General features: G+C 36.4%; 3 protein-coding genes across 3 annotated transcripts in view; 1 reads left to right on the forward strand and 2 right to left on the reverse strand.

Moving 5' to 3' along the window:
• Nucleotides 1-458: 458 nt before the first annotated feature.
• Nucleotides 459-10,430, forward strand: LOC147077209 (uncharacterized). The gene is made up of 4 exons (XM_085940751.1): nt 459-666; nt 3,226-3,378; nt 7,671-7,811; nt 9,478-10,430. Exons 1-4 carry the CDS (start codon nt 508-510, stop codon nt 10,126-10,128), a joined length of 1,104 nt encoding a protein of 367 aa, XP_085796877.1. The 5' UTR covers nt 459-507; the 3' UTR covers nt 10,129-10,430.
• A 3,558-nt stretch (nt 10,431-13,988) lies between these two features.
• LOC147077210 (uncharacterized) overlaps nt 13,989-25,374 on the reverse strand; it is a 332,131-nt gene continuing 320,745 nt past the window's right edge. The window contains exon 6 of the mRNA XM_085940745.1: nt 13,989-14,322. The gene's annotated coding sequence lies outside the window, so the exon portion shown is untranslated. The remainder of the gene's footprint in view (nt 14,323-25,374) is intronic.
• On the reverse strand, nt 16,198-20,863 carry LOC147077211 (uncharacterized). The gene is made up of 4 exons (XM_085941024.1): nt 20,647-20,863; nt 19,811-19,966; nt 18,729-18,831; nt 16,198-16,205 (listed from the first exon to the last, which is right to left on the reverse strand). Exons 1-4 carry the CDS (start codon nt 20,791-20,793, stop codon nt 16,198-16,200), a joined length of 414 nt encoding a protein of 137 aa, XP_085797150.1. The 5' UTR covers nt 20,794-20,863.

The raw sequence follows: 25,374 nt of genomic DNA on the forward strand, positions 1-25,374 counted from the left end.
TGCCTCCGGTATAACCGAACAGTACCAACTATTTTTCTACGAAATTTTATTAATCGGAACGGCGCTCCGGTGCGTTCTGGTCCATTTCGAGCCCTGTATAAAACAGGTATAGTACGCCCGAAGTACTATAATTTCGCAATATAATATGAAATTTTGGAGAACCTGGAAAATATTTTACCTACTAAAAACGTAAAAAAAGTCCTTGATTGGTTTACAATGAAATTTCTTGAATTCGTCATTTTGCATTTTGGGTCGGAAGAGGTACCTACCTAAATAAAAACGGGTCTCGGAATTTTTCGTATTTTTCGTTATTTTTTTTTTGTTAGAATCAAAAAACTATACATTTACAACAAATTACAACGCGCAAAGCGTAGGTAGGTACTATATTTTTTGCCGTAGAGATGGCAACACTGCTTCGTTATAGGTTTGTATTATTTTTCAATTAGGGCATCACTACGCACCACGGTATCCACGTCTCTGACACAGTGTACGAATAACAACAGCAAAATGAATATAAAACGTGAACCAAACGATGAAATGGTTAATGGAGATGTAAAAACGGTTAGTCCTCTTTGGATCGATGTACCAATGCAATGTTCAACAAGTTCAGACGGCCAAAATTTTACTTGTGTAAAGCAAGAGATTGCTGAGGATATTCCTACTGAGGTTAGTTTTGCTTCGATTCCGTGCACGTATCACAATATTATTAGGTACGTCGTTCAATAATAATTTGTAATGACGGGGTAAATGAAATTTTGGTAAATGTGCCGCAGCTGCCGTCATGAGATTTTATAACATTCTTTTTAGACCAAACTAAACCTAATCTAACATAATCTAACTAACCCATTGCCCACTGAAGAAGAAAGCAGGTACATTGCACGACTGGTCCTACCTTTCGCCCATCCCGTTGTCTATGGATGACTTGTCATTGTCTATATATAGTGCTCATATTGAGTGTATAATTACTTATAAATAACACTGGTAGTTAATATATTTGATTTGAGAATTTTTCATAATTCAATTTGAAACGAGAAAGGGCAAATCAATATGTCAACCAATCTGTGATCTGATTTTGACAGCTGTAAAGTAGACCACTCGTTGCTTGTGCAAAAAGTCATGCTCAGGCTTTATTAATTTAAAGATGGCGGTGAACTCACCCCAACCTATTATTGTAATCTTTTGTGATAATGATGCATCAAAATGTATGAAAATTTCAAATTTTAAATTAATAATTATTGGATCGAAAAGCCTATGCGCCGACAGAAAAGGGTATTTATTATAATCGTCTACTCATGGAATAAACTGTTTTCGTTAAAAAAAAATCATAAAAGCTCATGACGGCATCTGCGGCACAATTACCGAAATTTTAAACATATCATGGGTATTATCATTAAAGCAGTTAAACAATATATAGCTAACTAAAGCAATATATCGTGCTTTATTATACTGTCTTTATATTACATATTCCTAATTGAGACATTATTTTATAATTCTTTCACCATGAAAATAGTTTATCGATATTCTAATGTCAATACCCTGTATCTGACCTAGGTATATGATGAAAATTACTTTTATGTAGGTACTAAAAACAACAAAAATACTGCCCATCTACTGCGAAATTCACAAATGTCAATACCCCGTATCTGACCTAAATGACTTTGATGTAGGTACATACTAAAAACAACAAAAATACTGTCTATCGACCGCGAAATTCCCATATCTGTAGTTATTTTAACAAAAATGGTATAGCCATTTTACATTGTATCTGAATATTGCAGAAATAAACCTGTAATAGCCCGTATTTTGCCTCTAAGCTGTCAGGCGTGTTGCATGACGTGTGTTGAATGCAGCTTCAAAATGTTACCTTCGAATTATTTAATTCGTGTGTAATTCAATGTCGTCATCATCATCATCAGCCTGAATCGCTAAAGGCCTCTTCAAGCTGCTTCCACTTCTCTCGGTGCGTTGCGTTGCCACGTACTCCCGCAGAACTTTATCATTTCATCGATCCAGCGGCCTCTAGATCTACCTTGCGTACGTTTTGTACCTCTTGGATACCACTGGATGACTAAATTCGTCCAACGATTGTCTCTTCTTCTATCAATGTGTCCAGCCCATCTCCATTTGAGGCTTTTGATGAACTCTATCACATCGCAAACCCTTGTCTGCTTCCTTATACACTCATTCCTCTTTTTGTCCTTTCGCGTTATGCCCAGCATCCACCTCTCCATACTGCGTTGTGCTGTTCTAAGTTTCTATATCTCTCTTTTATATATAGGTAATAGTGTCACATTTTATTGCATGTTATCACTTCCTATATTAGGCGTTATGTGCTTTGCTTTAGCACTTTTTACGTTACGGGTTATTGACATGCTATGGAGTTACAATATGTGTGAACTAGTGAAAGTCAGATACGGGATATTAAATATTTTGTTATTTTAGCTTCGTAAAAAGTCATTTACGGGATATTAATACATTGGACGCTAAAGACGCGCCCAGTGAAAAAAAAACGATTAGGTGGCCATTAGATATAATAAGCATGCTATTTAAATATAATGTTTGAGGCTTTCACGGTTGTTTTTATCGTAGTAGATTTTTGGGTTTCCACCGTGTGTTCTTCTTTCTTCTTTACTCGACGTTTCGGACTCGTTGCAGAGGCCATTATCAAGAGATGATAATATGTTTTATGATGAAAATGTAGTGTAGGTATGTGAATGTAAAGGAGGCCATTGAAATCCATACAAACCCTGAAAATATTAATAGGGATGATGGATTACGGTTAAAAACGTCATGGCTTCCGGCACTATCAGCAAAATCCAATATTCGAGCCGGTATCCCTGGTCGTAACGATTGACAGATTACTAATCAGATTCCTTTTGACATTCTTAGAGCAGTGTTTACATGCACATACCTACACTACATTTTCATCATAAAACATATCATCTCTTGATAATGCCCTCTGCAACGAGCCCGAAACGTCGAATAAAGAAGGAAGAAGGACACACGGTGGAAACCAAAAAATCTACTTCTATGCTATTTAAATGTCGTAATTAAAAACAATGCTTACGGGCCCTTTTAATTAATTTTGTAATTAACGTGTTAATTTGCATTTGAAAAGTAATTAGCAAAAACACAATTTTGTGCGGCCCGTAAGCATTGGGTTCATTAGACATATCGATGTGAAATTATTTGGAGGCATTTTATAATGATGTACCTTTTATTTAGTACCCTACAATTGGCCTCACAGATATAAAATCTGAGACTGACGTTCAGCCAGTTGACGTCAAGCATGAGTTTGCCGAAGACACGACGCACCCCTTCTATGATAACGATCCTCAACCTGGAAGTTCGCATTCAGATTACAGGCCAGTCAGTCAGGTGGGTTTTGATTACAGTTTTAGTTCAATTATATATTTGATTATTAAATATATATGTCTTCATTTATCTGCCTGTAACGTCCAACACGACGCCATTTTTACACGAGACGTAGCGGTGGTCACGAGGCACTCACGAACCAGTCCATTTCGAACACTGTATGTTTGTTTCTCTTAACCGTGACTTTGTCTCTTTTAAGTCTTACCAAAATGTTCCTTTGACCATTTTTACGAGCGTCAATAAAATGCCATACCAAAGATAGGATTGTAAGTCGCATTCATTTAATTTAGATATTTATATTTTTTAATTTAAAAAAATTCATTATCATCATCAGCCGGGGTCGATCAACTACTGAATGAAGGCCACCCCATAACTCCACCCTTGTCGGTGCCTTATCTTTTGCAGCGACGGACATCCACCTAACTTTTTGATCTTGTCTATCCAGCAAATTTTAGCTCGTCTCTGAGGGCGTTTAGTGTCCTTTGGGTATTACTGCTTATCATTTTACATTTATCTACTTGCCGATCGACATGCCAGCCCATTGCCATTTCATCTGCTTAGAAACCTCTATCACATCGCGTACTCTTGTCTGTCTCCTTAGCAGTGGCGGCTCGGCGACATTCTAGGTGGTGGGGTTTAGTCATTTATTAAAACCTACCTACTTTCTCATATACATTATGTACCAAGCTACTTGTAATAACATGATTTTATTTATGAGGGAATGAGTACCTAATTTTTCAGAATAAATAGGTAATATTATAATTATCTGAGTCTTTACTTAATCACATCTAAAAAGTGTATAGATTTAGGTACCTACCATTATCTGTTTTGAACAACGACATACAGCGATCGTTTTTAATCACCTAGGGGTTATTTGATTTGCTCCCCAGTATGCGTATACTAACGCTAGTGCATTCACATCTTTACGTAACGAGATTTGTATCGCGGCGACGGGTTGGGCCTGAGTGAGCCCGGTCAGCTTTCTTAATTTGTTCATAGGTGTCAAAGTGAAATAGGGTGTATTTAAGTCTTTCGCCGCTAAAGACGCGCTAGGCGCATGGCCATTAGATGGCCATTACATACTATTATCATGATAAATAAATGTGGTAATTAATTAGTAATTAACTGGTCAGCAATGGAAGTGTTAATTGAACTATTTATTTTAATACCGCATAATCATCATTATATTTGTTAATTATTACATAATTTACAATAATTTCTTTATTTATTTAATAAATATAATAAATATCTCCATAAAATTTCGACGGGTTTAGATAGACAAAGCGAAACACATTGGAAAGGATCCGGACACTTCGAGACAGGACTTGGCAACATGGTATATTGTTCAGGACAAAACGAAAGTCGAAACGGAGTAGCTTTTATTGTACCACGAACTCTCCGAGATAGTGTCATTGGATACAATTCGATCAGTGACAGGATAATAACAATAAAGCTCAACGCCCAGCCATGTTTGCTGAACATTATACAAGTATATGCGCCTACAGCTGCATCAACAGATGAGGATAGCGAAGAATTTTTCTACTAAGAAGAACGCCAAAGTCGGTAATACCATGAACGACAATCATCTCAGAGAGTTTATCGGTAAATTTGGACATGGCAATCGCAACGCAAGAGGGGAAGATTTTTTGCAGTGCTGCGTAGAGCAGGATCTTGCAATCATGAATACATGGTTCCAACATCACCCTAGGAGATTATATACATGGATCTCACCTGGTGATCGCTACAGAAACCAGATTGATTTCATAACAATAAGTAAAAGATGGCGGTCATCAGTGTTTAATGTACAAACCTACCCAGGTGCAGACTGCGGTAGCGATCACCAACTTCTTGTTGCCAATATGAGACTAAAGTTGAAAAAGACTAAACGATGTGAGAATAATCGACCGTTTATATTTAACGATACTACGACATCGCAATTTAGCGAGGAGGTGAATCGTAAAATGGCATCACTATACGTAGACCCCAGCGACAATGTCGAAACAACATGGAATAAGTTGAAGGAAGCCACCTTATGCGCGATGGAGGAAGTCCAGAAACTCAATAACAGTAAGGAACATCCGAAACGTCGCAAGATCTGGATATCTGATGAAACATGGGAGGCCATACAAACAAGAGCCGATCTTAGAAATAAGGGACTTAATTCAACTATACAACATGCAAGGTACTCTGAACAAAACAGAGTTGTTCAGTGACTCTGTCGGCGGGACAAGAATCTTTTCCTCAGAAATAAGTGTGAAGACATCGAAACCCATGCTGTCAGAGTAGAAACTCGCAATCTTTTCCAAAAAGTGAAAGAAATCACAGGAGATTTCAAGAAAATGAACTGGGCCATCGAGGAAGAGGACGGCACACTACTTATGGAGTTGGATAGGGTCACGGCAAGGTGGAAAACATATTGTGAAGCACTATACAGAGATACAGAAGAGGATGATGAGGTGGTTGACGTACGTATCGATGAGCAAGAACCTGAAATACTTTTTAGTGAAGTGATAGAGGCGATAAAGAGACTAAAAACCCACAAGTCACCAGGTGGCGATGGCATAGCTGCAGAAGCATTAAAAAAGGTCAATGATGACGGAAAAAGAACCATACATCAATTATGCAACATGATCTGGAAAAGTGGTGTATGGCCCAAGGACTGGACAGAGTCAATTTTGATCCCCCTGCACAAAAAAGGTTCCTCACGTAAATGTGAAAACTATCGAACAATCTCACTTATTCCACATGCAAGTAAGATCTTATTACATATAATCAGCAGGCGTCTGAAGCATTTCATCGACCGACAAATACCCAAGGAACAAGCAGGTTTTGTTATGAGGAAGGGAACTCGAGAGCAAATTCTGAACATCAGACAACTAATTGAAAAATGCAGAGAGTTTAATACCCCTATGATGTTATGCTTTATTGACTACCAGAAGGCATTTGACTGCGTAAGATGGAACTGTATGTGGAAGGTACTTCTGGAAATGGGAGTTCCATCACACCTTACCTGTCTCATCAAAAACTTATATAACAATAGCCACACAAAGGTGAGAGTAAATAGTGCGTTTTCTGAGAGTTTCCGAACCGAGAAGGGAGTTCGTCAGAGATGTGTTTTATCTCCCCAGTTATTCAATATATATGGAGAGCATATAATGCGAAGAGCCCTAGATCATTGGCACGGCGGAATAACAATTGGTGGCCAGAAAATAAATAACTTAAGATTCGCAGATGATACCACACTAATCGCTGCTGATGAAAGGGAACTCTCAGAGCTGCTACACCGGGTAGAGGAAGAGAGTCGCAAATACGGCCTCCTTATTAATAGGAATAAAACCAAGTTAATGGTTATTGATCGGGCCAACCTTCTACCAACACCAAGTACACTCCAAAACCTCGAAACAGTCGACGAGTTTGTATATCTTGGATCGACCATCAGTGGAAAGGGCGGATGTGAAGCGGAAATAAGAAGGCGCACACAAATTGCAAAAAGTGTGATGACACGCCTTACCACTATATGGAAGGATTGAGGAATTTCGATTGCCACAAAAATGATGCTTGTGCAAACATTAGTGTTCTCGATATTCCTATACGGAGTCGAGTCGTGGACCCTGAAGGCAAGAGAACGGAAGGCAATTGATGCCTTTGAGATGTGGTGTTGGCGCCGAATGCTTCGCATTTCTTGGACGGAGCACAGGACGAACCAGTCAATCATCCAGGGACTGAAAATAAAGGAACGGCTCTCGACGATATGTCTGAGAAGAATTCTGCAGTTTTTTTGGACATATTGTCAGGCGCGGACCGGACAACCTGGAGAAACTGGTAGTTTTGGGTAGCCTCCAGGGAAGGCGAAGCAGAGGAAGAGCGTCTGCGCGATGGAGCGACCAAGTGAAAGAGCTGACTGGGGGCACCATCCATTCTCCCCTGAGATAAGCGGAAGATCGAAAAGGATGGAAAGTCTTGGTTGCTCAAAGGATGGCGAAATTTAAATGTGGTCACGATCCTCAGCCATGAGTGCACGACCAAGAAGAGAGAGATAGACAAAATAATTAATCATGTCGTCGGTATAATAATATGACAATTATAAAAATATCGGACGTGTATTTTTGACATGATAACGATGTGGGGATCGTCCCTACGAACCCTTAAGGTAAAGCGGCCCCTGCTCCATAGCCATTATTTTATGTTTACTTACTACTAATCTACTTTTAGATTTCGAAACATATTTGTGTGAAAAAATATTACATGTCCCTACTGAGTTTGCAGTTCTATTATAAATTTGTTGTTATTTTCAGAATTCAGCAACTGGTTTTATTAATACTATGAAATCTGAGATTGATGTAAAAGATGAATTTGTTGAAAACGGTCAGGGCCAATTGAATTCTGAAGACCCCCAAACTAATTTTTCTGATTCAAAATATAATACAGTTCATCAGGTACGTTTAATATATTATTATACATAGTTTATAGCTTGATACTGTGGGTGTTCGATGTCCCACTCGAGGTCACCACTGTAGTGTTAAATGTGTGGGTTATGGTGTTGAGGATGATGATGAAGAAGTCGAAGTCGTATGCAGGAGCGAGTTTTATTTGCAGCGTAACGGTCGGTACGATAGTATAAATACAATGACAGTACATATTACTTACTGAGATAGTTACGAGCCAGGTACTTAGATTCGAGTGACATTTTGATAAATCAGTATTCGTAATTTATACAGTCAAAAGTAATACCTAAACATTATATTCCAGTACATAATTATATCGAACGAGTCAGCGGTTTAAATATGAGTAGCTTTGAATTTTATTTATTATTACAGTCATAATATAATATGATACTATGGGAATGGATATTAGACTAATTTTCCATTGCGATACCGTATTTCATATCGCCATCCAATCTGCTGGTACATGTAATAAGTTGTTTACTGGAATATGAGTCACTAGGAATATATTATTGCGGTCGAATAATTTGATACATTAAAAATAGATAATTAATCACTAATATACTGACAGCTACAATACGTTGTGATGTTATTGCATAATATACAATTTGGGGTTCCTATATTTTTAGTTTCATCCTCACATTTTGCGACCCATAAAAAAAATAGTTGTAACATAACATACTGTAAATATATATTATTATATAAACCATTACAAAATATCAGTGGCGAAAGTTGGAGTTAGATTATTAAGATCCAATGTAAATAGTGCACAGTAAATTTTGTCAGTTAAACGTAGTTGTTTTCGTAGATAGTATTATTTTCTTAGTTTTTAAAAATTAATTAAACCCTGCCTAATCCAATCCATAGATTCCCTCCTCAAACTGTTTACAAGTTTCTCTTCTGGTGACATAACATCACTCACAACTTCGTTTTTGCATAGAAATATCAAACAAAATCATCATTGGATAACTTGGGATATTCTCCCAATTTCGAATTTAAAGTAAGTTATGAACATACATCTTAACAGCCCACCCTTCGGCACTACTCTATACAGTCTACTTTCTCATTGATTCAGTCGTTGACATAGATGGTACGCAAGCCAAAGTAGAACCGCGTCCTCGGTTTCCATGTGGAATACTTTCCTTATGATATGCGTTTTATGGGCGTAGTCTATATTTGGTACACTGGGTAGTTTCATCTTCCGTCAAGTCGAGATCGAGGAGATGCATTCCTGTCCTCGCTCAGTATGCTGGTTGCTGGTCATCGTCTGTCGTTTAGGAGTTGGGAGTGAACAAATAACACCTCGAAATTGTCGAAAACGGAGATTTTTATTTGGGGGAATACTATTTGATTCGGAGTAAGATTGACACGTGTTTATAGAGTTTCAATATCTAGAAGCGTCTGCTCGCCTAAACTGCCGCTTCTGATCTTGCTTACAACGAGTAGCTCCTTTTTGATAGCGCTTTCAGAGATCTCTTCCGTGTACAAACACTTGGACAAACAACGTTGCCACGTATTTTTTTTCATTATCAACCATTACTATGCATCGGCTTAAACATGGTTCAGGCCTCTTTAGACCCCCAGAGGAGACATCCTTAAATTGGGACTATTCGAGGGTGTAACAGTAGGTATACTTTAAAAAATCTTTATCTTTTTGTAGATTTCTGCGGAGCGATGTATCACGGCACCTGACGATACGCATAAGATTCAACCGGCCACTATAAGGAAACGCAATAAAAAATATGATTCTGTCAAACATAACTCCCAGCTCAGTTTACCCAAAATACACAACGGTGATAAACCACATCAGTGCGATGTTTGCTCATTTCAAAGCTCACATCTTGGCCATCTTAAAACACATAAAATGACACATACCGGAGAAAAACCATATCAGTGTGACGTGTGCTCATTCAAATGTTCTCATCTTGGTAATCTAAAAATTCATAAAATTACACATACAGGTGAGAAAAGATATTCATGCGACATATGCTCGTTTAAGTGCCCGCGACTTAGTGATCTTAAGACACATAAAATGATTCACACTGGCGAAAAACCGTTTCAATGCGATGTGTGCTCAATGAAATTCTCGAGGCGCGGTCACCTCAAAACTCACCACATAACACACACTGGTGAAAAGCCGTTTCATTGTGATGCTTGCTCATTTAAATCTTCGCATCTGTGTAATCTCAAAATTCATAAAATGAAACATGCAGGTGAAAAACCATATAAATGCACTATATGCCCATTGAAATTTTCGCAACCCAGCCAACTCAAAACACATAAAATGACACATACCGATGGGAAATTATAACTACCCAATATTTGATCATCGTGACATGTTTAAGAAACTATATCAATGCTGCGTTAGCTCCTAATTCTCATGAGGCATGAGACGTTTATAAATTCTATATTCTCTTTCGACCCTAATAAGATCATATACAGTGACATCCCTAGACAAAATGCCGCCCCTGGGCAGCGCCAAAATGTCGACCCATTTTTTTATACACTATTTTAAATCATCCGTGCACGTGTCGATTCTGGTCACTATGTACGTCGAAGGGCAACAATGTTAAACATTTTATGTTAATTAATACATTTTGTTTCCAACCAGTGAGCTGATTTTTTAATGGAAAGATATTTTCGTTATTACTAAGTTAATGTACCTATTTCTATATGTGCCAAATGATTCTCCTCGATTTGCCACCCTTCCAGAGTAACTGCCGCCCCCAAGCGACGCTCAATCTGCCTACCCCCACGGGACGTCACTGATCGTATGAACGTCCATAGAGTGGAGGTTTTTATTAACAGATTTTTGTTTTTACGAGAAATGGATGTTAGACACTTGCTCAATCTATTAGCTACATACTCTGAATTCAAACCATTGATATACTACTAGATAAGTAGTTACCATACAAGTGTCATTTAAAAAATATACCACAAAAGACGATATAACGAATATCGTCTTATAATATTTCGTAGTAGGTATAATGTGTTATGACCATTATCATTGATTCTCGAATATCACCCATATTGTAAGGGCTGTAAAACTTAATTACTGTGCATGGAATATTCACTCTAAGGTTGTCTGAAAAACAATGTTTACGGCATTCAAAAATAATCAGGAACGAACTGGGAATATTACTTTTATTTATTATTACTTTAAATATTATATCAGTGATATTTATTACATATTTTATATTATATACTTTTTGCATTTTCTGTTACACTGTATAATCTATACATGCATTGTTAGATTGGTGAGTAGTAATACAATAAATTATTCACATTGATATAATATTAAGTCTGTAATATTAGAGATGGCATTGCCGACTCAAGTAGAAAGCCGATACATTCACAACGACTGGTCCTACTTTCTCCGCCCCTCCCGTTGTTGTCTATGGATGACCTGTCATTGAGTGTCATTGTTCTATAGAGTGCTTATACTTTACGTGTCTGTCGTGTTCACACAGGGAATAGTTTGATTTGGATAGATGAGTTACATGATAAATAATATACTAGCATTAACACACCTTCTACAATTAATGTAATGCATAGATCAATGCTACATATTTTTTGGAAATCGATATTACTACCGGTTTTTGTGTGAAGAACTAGTCTGACTTTGACAGCTGATGAATAACAGGAATGTATATTATTTATAAATAACATTGATAGTGAGGTAATATTTCTGACTTGAGAATTTTTTTATAATTCAATTTGAAACGAGAAAGGGCGAATCAATATGTCAAGTAATCTGTGATCTGATTTTGACAGCTGAACAGTGCACCACTCGTTGCTTGTGCAAATAGATATGATCAGGCTTTATTTATCTAAAGATGGCGCTGGAGATGGAGATAAATATATTAACACAAAAAATCAAACAATATTACAATATGTTCATTTGATATTTATTAAAGATCTTCTAAACATATCTAAACGGCCGCAGTGACGTGTACGTCTCTAGTCTAGATAATAATTCTACCTGTACTCTATCAACAAATCATTCCAGTTATGGTACATAGTAGGTATGGTTAAAATTGTTATCTAGTGAATTATTGGCGCCTTTATTTCAAATTTTATATAATTATGATAACTGAATAAACGGATTCATTTAAAATAAATATTGTTTTATTAGATTTGAATTCAATGTCATTTTAATATGTGCATCTCTCCACTGAACTAATTGCCATTAAAGAGAAAATGGTGAATAGTATAATATAACCTTGTGGAAGCCATCATGATTCGGAAAGAAAATAATGATTATGTATCATAAAATTGTAATTGAATATACCTAAGTAAAACCATGTATGGAGTTAATATATAAACGTTCGATCTTGTTTGTTTGATTCATGAGATAATATATTTATTCAGTACCTTTTACTTGTCTTTTTTCAATAAATAAAAAGATTTACACACAACAGATCAATAGGATAGAAATATGAAAAATAGTAGCCGTGAAAGGTGTGTCGATTTATGGCTAATGACGACCAGGCCTTAAAACGCAAAAAATACAAAGCCCGACTGCATTCTCAAATGTTACAATATTGAATGCGTGCTTCATTTACATGAAAATTGCATATTGTGATACATACTTGAGAATTGAACCTTTTTACAGCCACCTCAAATGGCAACACACTTCCCATGATATGTGTGTTCCTCAACGAGATATTAAATGGACAACTCACTTCATACCGGCGCGCACGAGAAATTGTGCATCAAAGTCATTCACAGATGTATAGGTAGATGTCACGTGACCATATGACGTATCCATTTCCATTATGCGATACAAGCTTCGAGAATTTATAGTAATATAGCCTTTATTGTAATGGCGTATTAGTGTCTTGACTCATTGCGTTAGAAACAGATTCTCGGTTACTTACGACTTCTCGGAGATTAGACGCAAGTGAGCATAGCGCATCACAGGCGACTGTCCAATGGTTTCTGTCATTCAATTGCATTGAATAAACATTATCTTAAAATGGCATTTTATAAATAATAAATAATACTAACACATGAAAAGTGATATCCCATCTTTCTTGGAGTGTTTAGTAGATTTTTTTTACAATTTTTAACTAGGCACATTGGCATTTTGTAACACAATAATAACGGTGGAGTCGAAACCTGACAGTGAGAAATTTTGTATGGGCAGACCCAGCGGTGTCGCCAGACCGCTTGCAAGCAGAATGTTCATTTGAGCGTAGGATACCGATATTAAAATATGAATTTCGCCATCCGGCAGACCCGACACAAAGTGAGTGTCATTTTATTTTCTAGATGCTTCGTCCATATTAATGTCATTGGTGTTCCTGGATTATCAGAAAAATGCTTTATTGAAACGCATTTAAAAAAATCATTGTTTTTATCATGCATTTTTAATAAAATAAGCCCTAACATACATGTTATAATAAGTTTATTTATTTTATAGTATATTGTGTACACTTTGTACGATTGTTAGTTGTGAGATATAACATCTATTAATTGTTTGCAGAAGGTTGCATCGTGTGTGTAAAATAAATGTTCGGGGCAAAATAGAAATAAGACACAGCGTTGACATTATTTTGTTTTATATTCTGGTAAAACATTTTGGATTGTACACGGCATTACGAATGGATACATTGATGTTGAGGGTTGACTAGATAGGATTTTACATTATGGATTTTAATATTCACGGACTCGCGAGTGAATATCTGACTGCACAGTTCAATGCCGAATGTGCGACTGATTTGAGCTCTCATTTCCGCTTAGTATTATTGTCTGTGCCACACAAATGACCACAGACAATAATACGTCGGTTGTAGAGTTGGGTAAACCTCTACAAATATGACGTATATTATAATTTATGAGATAAAATATATTATGAGATATATTAAAAAGATACAGCATTAGTACAATAATATATTCTACTCTGCTACATTGCAATCGAATATTTTATAGTAGTAGGAAACACGATGTGTTGAAAAACATTTATGGCACTAAAACCCTTGGCGAGTCTTGGCATTCATCACAAACTTCTTCTACCCTGGACGATCCAGCGCTGACACTCTCCAGTTACTTTGGTCGAGCATTCTAAAATCTCCTGTGACGCAGTCCAGCCATGTCAATTTCGGCTGTCCAGGTCTTCTCTTGCCCTTGCCTTGCATAATAAATATAATAGCCCGTATTGTTAATTATATCATCAGCCGGGGTCAATCCACTGCTGGATGAAGGCCTCCCCAAGCTTCTTCCAACTCTCTCGGTCCTGCGTCGTTCGCTGCCACGTGTTTCCGCCGAACTTTACCAGTTCGTCAATCCAGCGGCTTTTAGGGCGATCCTGTGGCCGTTTCATGCTCCTTGGGTACCACAGGATGACGGCATTTGTCCAGCGGCCATCCTTTCGGCGAGCAATGTGACCCGCCCATCTCCATTTCCGCTGTTTGGCAACGTCTATTACATCGCGTACTCCTGTCTGCTTTCTAACCCATTTGTTTCTCTTACGGTCCTTTCGCGTGATGCCCAACATACACTTCTCCATGCAATGCATTGTTAATATATTCTCCGGTATTCTATGCACGTAGCGGATCCAGCTTATGAATGTGTTGAATATAATAATCTTTAAACTGTCTCTACACCAGTAGTTCTCATGTGCGGCTACCAACATCTTTTTCAGTATTTTTAATTTAATTAACTGGGCCAACATTAACTAAGCGTTATTGGAAATGAGTCATGACCAAGTAGGTACTTAAAAACCATTTTAATACATTAGACGCTAAAGATGCGCCTAGCGAACGATCAGGTGGCCATTCGATGTAATTAGCATGCTATTTACATGTGGTAATTAAAATGTAATTATCTAGTCAGCAGTCAATGTGTTTTAATAATACCACGTTTGTAAAATTTTGGTCGAAGTTATACGTTGACCAAGAATCAAGTCAATTCAAAGAATTTGCAACAATTGCTTTAGATATTATTATAGTTGATTTTTTTCTACTACTGTATACTGTTGAAGATCATTCAGTGTAATACGCTTCATAAAATACTAATATCGAAGCCAGTTGACAGATGTAAACTTAGAAGCAGCCATGCTGCTCGCATTGGAAAAAGGAGTATTGAGGAATTTCCATTTGCATTATTTTTCAATAAATAGATATTATGTACAAAAATGTTCAAATGTCTTTTATTAAATGGAGTTCTCTATAAATAAATTGATACATTTTTAAGTACCTAAAAAAAATTTAGCTTTTATTTTTTTAATCACAACAAAAGTGAATAGATCTGTCGATGTTAGCTGTGCGGCCACAGTTAAATTTTATGTGAGAACCACTGCTGTACCCCATTAACAACTTGTTTTAATAATGTACCTAAATTCTAATGGATTCAAGCTCTGTACTATTCCATTTAAATCAATTTTTGCTCTCTAGTTTATATTATAATAAATCAATACAATAAAGAAGGTAGGTAAAAACTCCATTACCTACCTATCAATTCAAAGGTATTTATTATATTTTTTGTAACCTTTGACTTGATAGGTAGGTAATGGAGTTTTTACCTACTTTATTGTATTGATTTATTATATAAGCTAGAGTAAAGAGAGTTCATTGTCAGTGTGTGTTTACCTTTGGTGAGTGTACACGATGCCTGAAGATGCCGTAAGGCGAAACCCGGGTCGCAACAAATGACTTAAATGGATGAGTACAGAGCTTGAATCCATTAGAATTTAAATTCCATCAAGTACCTTCAGTCGATAGTATTAATATTAATGTACATACATTTACATTAGTCATGTTATTATTTAGAATTGGCTATTAAATCAAAGATTACTGTTTTTTGTTTTATGGTAGAATTAAGTGTACCATAATGGTGTACACCTTTATGTGTATTCAGGTTAATTAATTGCCTACAAGAATATTCACACATATCACATTTAAAGCGTTTTCCACCGCTATGCCGCAGCTTATGTTTCTCCAAGGCAGGCTGTACAACAGACATATAATCACATTCATCGCATGCATATATTTTTTGGACAATCTGTTTTCCATCTGTATTATATGATATGATGTTGTGTACAATCATTTTGTGTTTCATTAAATTATTTTCAGTCGGAAAAAAATCAAAACATTCACGGCATACAAAATTCCTTTCGTAAAATGATACTCTTTTCAATATAAGACGCATTTCTTTAGGCGAATCCGGTACTTCGGTCTTAATAACGTTGTCATGAATTTCAATATCATCATAGGGCAGTGGAAACTGTATTTCGGACTTAATATGCGTTAAAAGTGCATTCTGAAGAGGTTCTTTTTTTATTTCATCAATAACACTGTCATGTTTAAATATTTTAACTTCATTATTCGTCAGCGGTATTGATTTGGTTACATTCAAAGGAATAGTTTTATCTGTTTTATCATTCACCTGTAAAAAATAATGAAAAATGATATATTATCTTATAATCAAACACAACATTAATAATACCTAACGATACGATTCAGTTAGCTGGCAATATTATAAAGAATTCAAACATGTCTAAAACCGAGAAACATAATATTTTTTAACCTCATCACTGCCATCCAATGTTTAGATGGACACCTGTAGGTCAGCTATTTTCGAAATAAAATAAATTGGTTGGGCCTTTATAATTCCATTCCACTCCTTATCTCCTCACCCACCTCCTAATCCTCAGTGTTATTGTCACCAGACAATCAATAAGCAATTACGGGTCATAAGAGACGGTGTTACGAAGATCATTCAGTTGCATCTCGATAGCGGGCTTTTAATAGCTTTCCGTCGCTTAAATGATTGACTCAATAGATACAGACTCATTCAGAATCTATCATCATTCATACACCTTCACATGTAATCCATAAAACTGTGTCACAAAGTGCGTGAGTGTACGAACCGGGTGACCTAAAACAACAATACCGCACGAGTGAAAGTTGAAACCAGACCACGGAGCCATCATACATCATCACAAAGGTCGGTGTCTGGCATTCTGTTCCATCGCCCCCACCCCCTAGATCCGACCTCCTCATCTTCCCTCAAAATAATTACAGTCCACTTAAAAAACTCAACTATAAATCTATTAAAAAATATGAAACAGGAACAGAATGATAAATATTTTTGAAAAGTTACCAAATCAACATGTTTATCGAGTTTATCGTGAATATTTTTACACTAAAATGATAAATATTGTTTAGAAAATATACGTAAACAGTTTATTCAGAAGTTATGGCGCATACAAGAATGCACGAGTTAACTCGTCCACGGCCTGATGCGACATACATGTTTTGACGAGTTAACTCGTCTCCGGCAGTGATCAGGTACTTATGGAAATTTGTCTGCCAAATACACTTATGAGCTGTGTTAAAAGTTTAAAAAAATAGTAGGTAAAAACTAACCAATACGATCTGAAATTTGTAGTCTTAGTTCAATGAAAACCAATACATATTATGACTGACAAAGTTTAGTGTACACTATTTACCTATGTGTATATCGTGGGTCCCAGGTTTGAATCCTGGGTGACCAAGTAGGGACACATATTGTTTTTCAATTTGTGTTAAGTCAGTATGTCAGAGTGTGGATCTAATAGGTTGAGCAAGTGGTTGACACCCATTTCTCGCAAGAACAAACATCTGTTAATACAAACCTCCACTCTGTAGAGACCCATATCATTATGTTGTTACTAGGATCGCTATGCTATGCCACTGCCAACTAATTGTGCGCAGCTGATATGCGATAAACGTTTAAATTAATTATTATTCAGCTTTATAACATTTAAATATAAAATATTTTAAATTACCATGTTTGCTCCAGTGCGCAGTGAGAGTCTGTCGCCGCTGTGGACCATTTGATGTGTCTTGATGGAACCAGAAAGTGTACATGTGTAATTGCCTTCGTTACATGTAAACATTTGTTTGACTTTATGGAACAATGAATTATGTATTTTCAATGCGGCAATATCATTACACGTGTAGTCACACACTTCACATTTCATATTATCTGTTTTATCACTGTGGAGCATTTTATGTGTCTTCATCGAACTAGGAAGCGTACATGTGTAATTACAATTATTGTTACATATAAGAATTTGTTTAATTTTATGGAACAATGATTTATGTATTTTCAATGCGGCGGCATCGTTACATGTGTATTCACAAAGATCGCATTTGATATATGTTTTACTATTGTAAAAGATTTTAGGTGTGTTAATGGAACCAGAAATTGTACAGGTGGAATTGCTATTGTTAGGTGCAAAAGTTTGTTTGTCTTTATGGAACAATGATTTATGTATTTTCAATGCGGCGACATCATTACATGTGTACTCGCATATATCGCATTTGATGTATGTATTACCACTATGCAACGTTTTATGTTTTTTTACACCTGACTTAGAGGTTGCTATATGGTTAAATTTATCGCAAGAATATGTCGCATTAACAATTTCTTTCCCATCCGTATTGGATAACGACTTGGAGAGTTTTTCACTACCGTGGATAGTTATTTTATGTATTTTCAAGTTTGCGACGACTTCACATGTATATTCACAATCTTCGCACTTTAAAACCTTTTTCACACCGTGAACCAATGTATGTTTTTTCAGGGCAGCAGCTTCTGTACATGTAAACTTGCAGAATTCGCATTTAAAATAATTATTGGCACTGTGCACCATTTTTATATGTTTCATTAAGCCAGATTCGTAGGCTGCCGTATATTTGCATTCTTTGCAATCGTATTGCATCGTATGGGCATTTCGTTTTCTGACTCTATTATCTAAAAAGAACTTGTGGACAAGCACTTTGTGTTGAATTTCTTTGGGAGTATGTGATATTTCAGTTTTAACATCGTGTTCTTGAATTTCTATATCATCACACGATTGAAGTAATTGTACTTTTGACAGTTTAATTGCTGATGGAGTTATATTCTGCTGGCGTTTCCTACCATCTTCATTATAAGCATTGTCATGTTTTAATATGTGTCCTTTATTCATTTTCGGTAATTGTTTGGTCTCAGCGGTGTCCATTTTATCAGTTTTAGATGTAAACTAAAAAAAAAGAATGAACATTATCAAAATAATATTATGTCACCTACTCCTGGTTCTTATATTATATCCCTGTTACCTATATCTAAAGTGACCAGACGTCCCGTTCCCAGGCGGCGTGTTTCGGTGTACCCGAACACAGCTTCGGGGCGCCAAAATGTCCCGTTTTCGAAGAGAAAGAAACTTGTGACCAAGATACAGAAATATTTGATGAGTATTCACTTTTTTCTAATTACATTACACCGCAAAAGGTATATAAATGGAACACTGGGAATGTTTCAACCGAAAGTCGTTGGGTGGAGTTGTTCAAATACTTTTGCGCGAATAACTTGGATCACAAAAATTTTCGTAGAATTAGTGAATGAAATGTCCTTAACGGGCCACATGCTCAGCGTATGTCAAAATGGAGCTTTTATGGTATTTTCAGAGCATAACCCTGGACACGCGTTAAACGTTATAAATAATCTATTTATATAATTTTGAAGCCTTATTATTCTTTATATTTATTTTAAACATTTGATGACTATATAAAGTATTTTTATTACATAAATTAGAATTCTTTTAAACCTCTCGCTCTAATGTTTTAGAATATAGTCGTATTTCAGTACGTCCATGTGCAGTGGTGTTGAGATTTTTAAGATTTCTTAATTTTTAAACGCATTTACAAAACCATTAGTTAAATTAATGTTAACATTATATAGTGACATATTCACGATAAAAAATATATTTTATAATCTTTTTGATCCCAAATTTGACAAGATTTAGGCATTTTATTATTCAAGAATGTGCATGATTAACACTATCTTACTTTAACGCATATTGCGGAAAATATAAGCCTGCCGAATACTTTCTCACTCGCACTTATGGTTCGTTTTTGTTCAGATATTGATGAGAACCCTATTCACAAGATATTCTTTCGAATGAATGGTTATGATATTTAAACAAATAGAGATTGTGTGTACATATATAATTGAATACTTACACGTGGTACTGGCCTGTACTCTGTATACGAGCATCCTGGTTGAGGATCTTCATCATGATGTAGTGATTCCATTGTATCATTAAAGACCTCGCATTTTGCCTCAACCAACTGAAGGTCACTATCGTGTTTGATATCAGTGATACAAAGTGGACGGCCCTGAAAAAAATAACACAACAAGTGGGCACTCTGCAATTATTATAATATTATACTAAACGTTTAAAAATACATATACATATTGAATCTAATAGAATTGGAGACCGTATAGTATACGGTCATCTCTTTCCGACAAAACTCACGACGAACTGTGCCACGGTGAAATGTTTTACGTACAATTTATATGTAACCATTTTTCACGGACATCGACTTTAGAGTAGGTACCTAGGGCCGGTGGGTTATATGAAAGTATGTTGAAGCAGGCAAGTATGGTGAAAAAGTAAAGTGAGGCAGGCTGGTAATCAATTTGCGGCAAAACTTCCACGTTATCATTATATTATATGGGTACGCTCTACATTTTTTTATCGCGTCGCTATTTTTCGTAAGTCGTCGGCTATTGTTGGCCTGCTTCATTCAGTTGTATGAGAAAGCCGATTCTTTACCCCTCTTTTTATTTAATACCTCTATGGTAGGTACTTATTTAGATTCTTACGTTGTTACTTTTTCATTGTGGCAATACTGATCACAGCGACCATACCCTTCATTTATTTTGTATTCTACACCTTTAAATTTCAATATTCTTGTATACTATCAAATATCATAATATTATACTATACATTGGTAATATAGGTACGGAAATTATTCGTAGGATAGATAGGCACCTATAAGTTTTGAAAACTAACCTCAAAATTACAACTGGATTCGTCTGCAATCTCTTGCTTCACATAAGTGCCTGGTTCCTGACTATCCTTAATAATTATTGGTACATCAAACCATTGTCGTTCCTCTCCATCAGGTTGGTCGTCTTCGAATTCACTCTTTACGTCCATGACGTTTGATGTTTCTGACAGCTAACGTACTACGATCGTAAAAACTGTATTGTTAATAAATTTCAGTGATGCCATAACCGAAAAAAACTATTCCGTAAAGGGTCTTCAGATCGCGCGATACCTATTGATAAGGTTTGCCAATCGTATTATTAAAAATTTTTGTACGCAGGGCTTTTTTGGGCTCTATGTTACGACCGTACTCCCTGGATAAACGTCAGATTTCTATTTTCAATACTTGAAAGCATCTAAGCGTCACTTTTTGAGCATAGACAATCATCGGAAAAATTGCTATTATATGGCTTAGGCGCTATTATAAGCGTAGACAATAAGAACAAATATAAAAATCTTTTACAACGAATAAAATTCAAACATTTTCAATTACCTAATAAAATTCGCCGTTTTCAAAAATCAGTATAGTATATTAGAGTTCGCCAATGCATTTCATAAAATTTTAATAATTATAAAGTAATCTTTGACACAAAGACACTCGTGCTTAATCCTTTGTCTAAAAACGCTCTGAAAAGGTAGGTAAAGCCTCAATTACATTGAGCTTCTTTACGAGCTGTTTATTGGCGAATTTACAGGCAGATTATAAATTCGCCAACAAACAGCTCGTAAAGAAGCTCAATGTAATTGAGGCTTAAGTATGCGAAAATAAGGAACATTTTTCAAAATAACGTTATAGATAACAATATTTTTTGTATAAAAATTTTCCGTGTTACATAACTAAACGATATTGTTATTATTTCAGATAATTTCGACTCAAATTTAATCAATAAAATAAGAAATACGAGTGAAAATGGCTTGAATTGTTCTTATTTACACTTTGATTAGTGATTGTTTTTATAAGATAATAATATTTATCCATAGTCAGTATTCCGTATTTAATTTATATTCATTTAATTAAATGTATAATAAATAAAACAGGCTCCAGTTTATGATATTTAATATTTCGCTTCCACAAACAAATGGACCGGTCAAATAGCCTCGATAAAACGGCTCACACTGATTGAAATTAATCGTCACTGGTTTTCATTAAAATGCCACTTTTCCTACTTAAAACTTACCTTTCGGCATAATATACATATCATAAATATGCATGAAGCGTGTTATCTTTCATATTAAATATTATACCAAACTAACCTCGTATTTTTTTTAATCTTAATTTTCTCGGTAATGCGTTAATACGGAATACTGATTATGGATATAAATATTACAATCTTATAAGAACAATCACTAATCAAAGAGTAAATAAAAGCCATTGAAGAAATTATAACAATGTCGTTTAGTTAACACGGCTCAATTTTATATATCAAATAATGTTTTCTATAACGTTATTTTGAAAAATGTTCCTTATTTTCGCATACCTACTTATCTATTTAAAGCGTTTTTATAAGGCTCGCACAAACCAACGCGAATATTCACCAAGTACCCCGTCAAAATATCCCAAAAAAAGCACCCGCCATCGGTACGGAAGGTCCGGTCAAAAGAGTCTCAAAAAAAGCCTATGCCGCTGTAATGCTCTCTACTTACCTGTTGTTAATGAACAAACGTGACATTTATTCACGCAGGGGATCAAAAGATACAATGAAAGCCATCAATTTGTCATATATTTGGCTATTTTTTGAGACTCTGACCTTCCACTGACTGAGACCTTCCATATCGATGCGGGTGCTTTTTTCGGGTTATTTTGACGTGGTAAATGCGAATGGATGGCAGTGTCGGAGAAAATAATTGTATCAATGATAATATAAAATTATTGATATATTATTTGAATGCTCGATACCGAAACGTCAAACAATCGCAGCGCTCCATATTGAACTTTGTAAGATAATAACTTAATTCCCTTCCGAAATCTGAACGTCGCGTGCTCTTTCCCGTAAGCCAATACGAGCTTGATTGGCGAATAATTCGCTTTGGTGTGTGCACGAATGTTTTGGGTTACTTTATAATTATTTATATTTTATGAAATGCATTGGCGAACTCTATTATGCTATACTGATTTTTGAAAACGGCGAATTTTGTTAATTTAAAATGTTTGAATTTTATACTTACATTGTAAACTATTTTTATATTTTTACTTATTGTCTACGCTTATAATAGCGTTTTCGCCATATAATAGCGATTTTTTCGATGATTGTCTATGCTCAAAAAATCTCTTTTAGATGCTTTCAAGTATTGATAAAAAAATCTGACGTTTATCCAGGGAGTACGGTCGTAACATAGAGCCCTTTTTTGTAATGTAACGCAGTGGAACGGTGTGCCGGCACCTTTTACACGGTATTTGTTTCAAAAGCAAATTATGCCAGCGCTCCATTGGCGAGCCAAAAGTCCGAGGACAATAAATCGTCCGATTTGTCTTTGCCCTGCTACTGATCAATGAACGAATAAAAAAGTCGAGCTGTCAAAAGTAAAAAATTGCGATTATCGTAATGTCTTCTGATAACCCTATAATTTTGTGTTATTTATATGTAGACTTGCGTAAAATAATATAGCAGTGAAAACAACACAAGATTTACGTTTTTTTTTTTTTTTTGTGATTTTACCGAGGCTTTGACTGCGACTCGCTGTCATATCGCCTCTTCTCTTCTAGAAGGGGATCCGTCGATCAGGTCCTCACTCCTATTCTGTTAAATAACTTTACAATTTTGCCTAGCTCTTCCGTCTTACCCACCGCCAGGACACCCTTCAATTCGTCGACATTCTCATAGATATCTGCAATTCGCAGCTGTACTCTGTGAACCTCATATTTGGGGCATTGCAGTGCTATATGTACAATGTCCTCTAAAACATGACATTCATCGCAGAGCTGCGATTCGCTTCTTCCCATGAGGACATCAAATCTTTTGCCCATGGTGTGCCCTGTTCTTAGCCTCAGTATTAGCTTAAGCTCATTCCTCGTCAAAGAAGACTCTACAAACCAGGGCACCTTTCGTGGTGTTGGTAGAATCGACTTACTCCATTTCCCCTTTTCTAATGATGCCCTATGGTGAAAATCTATCCACATACTATGGCACATTTTCTTTATAGCCTCATTCCAGTCCAGGTTTTCTGGTATCCACTGATATGGTACCCCTGAATGGCCGGCTACCTTTGCCAGATCATCTGCCCTTTCATTTCCCTCAATGCCCATGTGCGATGGGATCCATTGAAGGCATAGATCTCCACCTCTATTTTTCTTGGCGTCGATCTGGTCAAGGATGTGGTATGCTATGGTTTTACTGTTATGTGAGCGAGTTGCTGCGGCAAGATGTTGTAAAGCGCTTTTGGAGTCTGTTAAAATGACAGCGGATTGCGCCGAGAAATCATCGCTTAAAGTGTATTTAATTGCTTCGTTTATCGCGATGAGTTCCGCTGTCATTATTGGTATTGCTGGGTTTAGCTTCCAGCTCTTGTTTATACCTACTTCTGGTATCACAAGAGCTGCTCCTGCTCTATTCTGATCTTTGGATCCATCTGTATAAAGGTGGCTCCATCCTGCGTACCTCTCTGTCAGCATTTTTTCGACACGCTCTCTTCCTTTATCGGATACTATGCTCCGTTTTGGTTTGTCTATTCCTTTGACCTCTAGTTGGATAACAGAGCTGAGGTCGTAGGTACCAACTGGCCTCCTCAGCGAATACATACCTAGGCATTTTGTATTTAATACCTCCCAACTTTCTGTGGCTTTTAGGATTCCTACCAGTAGAGGGAGCTTTCTTTTCTCATAGTATGTATTGCTTTCAACAAGCTCGTATAGGAGTTTCACCTTTGCCAATATGGGGTTATCTATTATAGATTTCCACTTCATCCATGTCTTGGTAGCCAGTGCCCATCTCCTGACATTCAGTGGAGGTACGCTGAGTTCCGCTTGGAGCACGTGAATGGGTGTTGTCCTGATAAATCCTCCACATATTCTTAATGCTTTGGACTGGATGCGGTCTAGCCTCACCGAATTAATTTCGGCAGCGGAGTGGTAAAATATGCTCCCGTAATCTAATCGGCTTCTAATGAGTGCCGTGTATAACCTTCTCATATGAATGGGGTGTACGCCCCACCCACCTCCCGCCAGTACTTTGAGTATGTTCAGAGGTTGTGTCAGGCTATTCGCGCAATGACTAATATGATGCTTCCACGTTAGTCTATAGTCCAGGTTCATACCTAAAAATTTATAAGTGTCTACTCTTTCTATTATAGTGCAGTCGATTTTTAAGTTAAGCTGGTTTTGTCTCTTGCCTCTGGCAAAAAGAACCACCTTAGTTTTGCTGGGAGCTACTTTGAGGCCTCGCGTTTCCAATAATAATTTCATTTCGTCAAGACTCTTCTGCATTAACCTTTGACATTCATCTACTCTTTTTCCCGAACAAAAAAGTGCGAAATCATCTGCATATTGTACAATGTTGACCCTTGCTATTAACTTTAATATGTCAGTTGTAAGAATTTTGAATAGTAATGGGGATAGGGGGTCTCCTTGCGGAAGGCCTCTTGAGCATACCGTACTCTTCTTTTCATTATTAATGCACATGGTGATTTTTCTTTCATTTAAATACTGCTTAAGATATTTAGTGATCTTCCCACCGATTCCCCATTCATTCAACACCC

Source organism: Rhyacophila brunnea, unplaced genomic scaffold, assembly GCF_057557595.1.
Source record: "Rhyacophila brunnea isolate RB1 unplaced genomic scaffold, BYU_Rbru_1.0 scaffold_13, whole genome shotgun sequence".
NCBI classification, from domain to species: domain Eukaryota; kingdom Metazoa; phylum Arthropoda; class Insecta; order Trichoptera; family Rhyacophilidae; genus Rhyacophila; species Rhyacophila brunnea.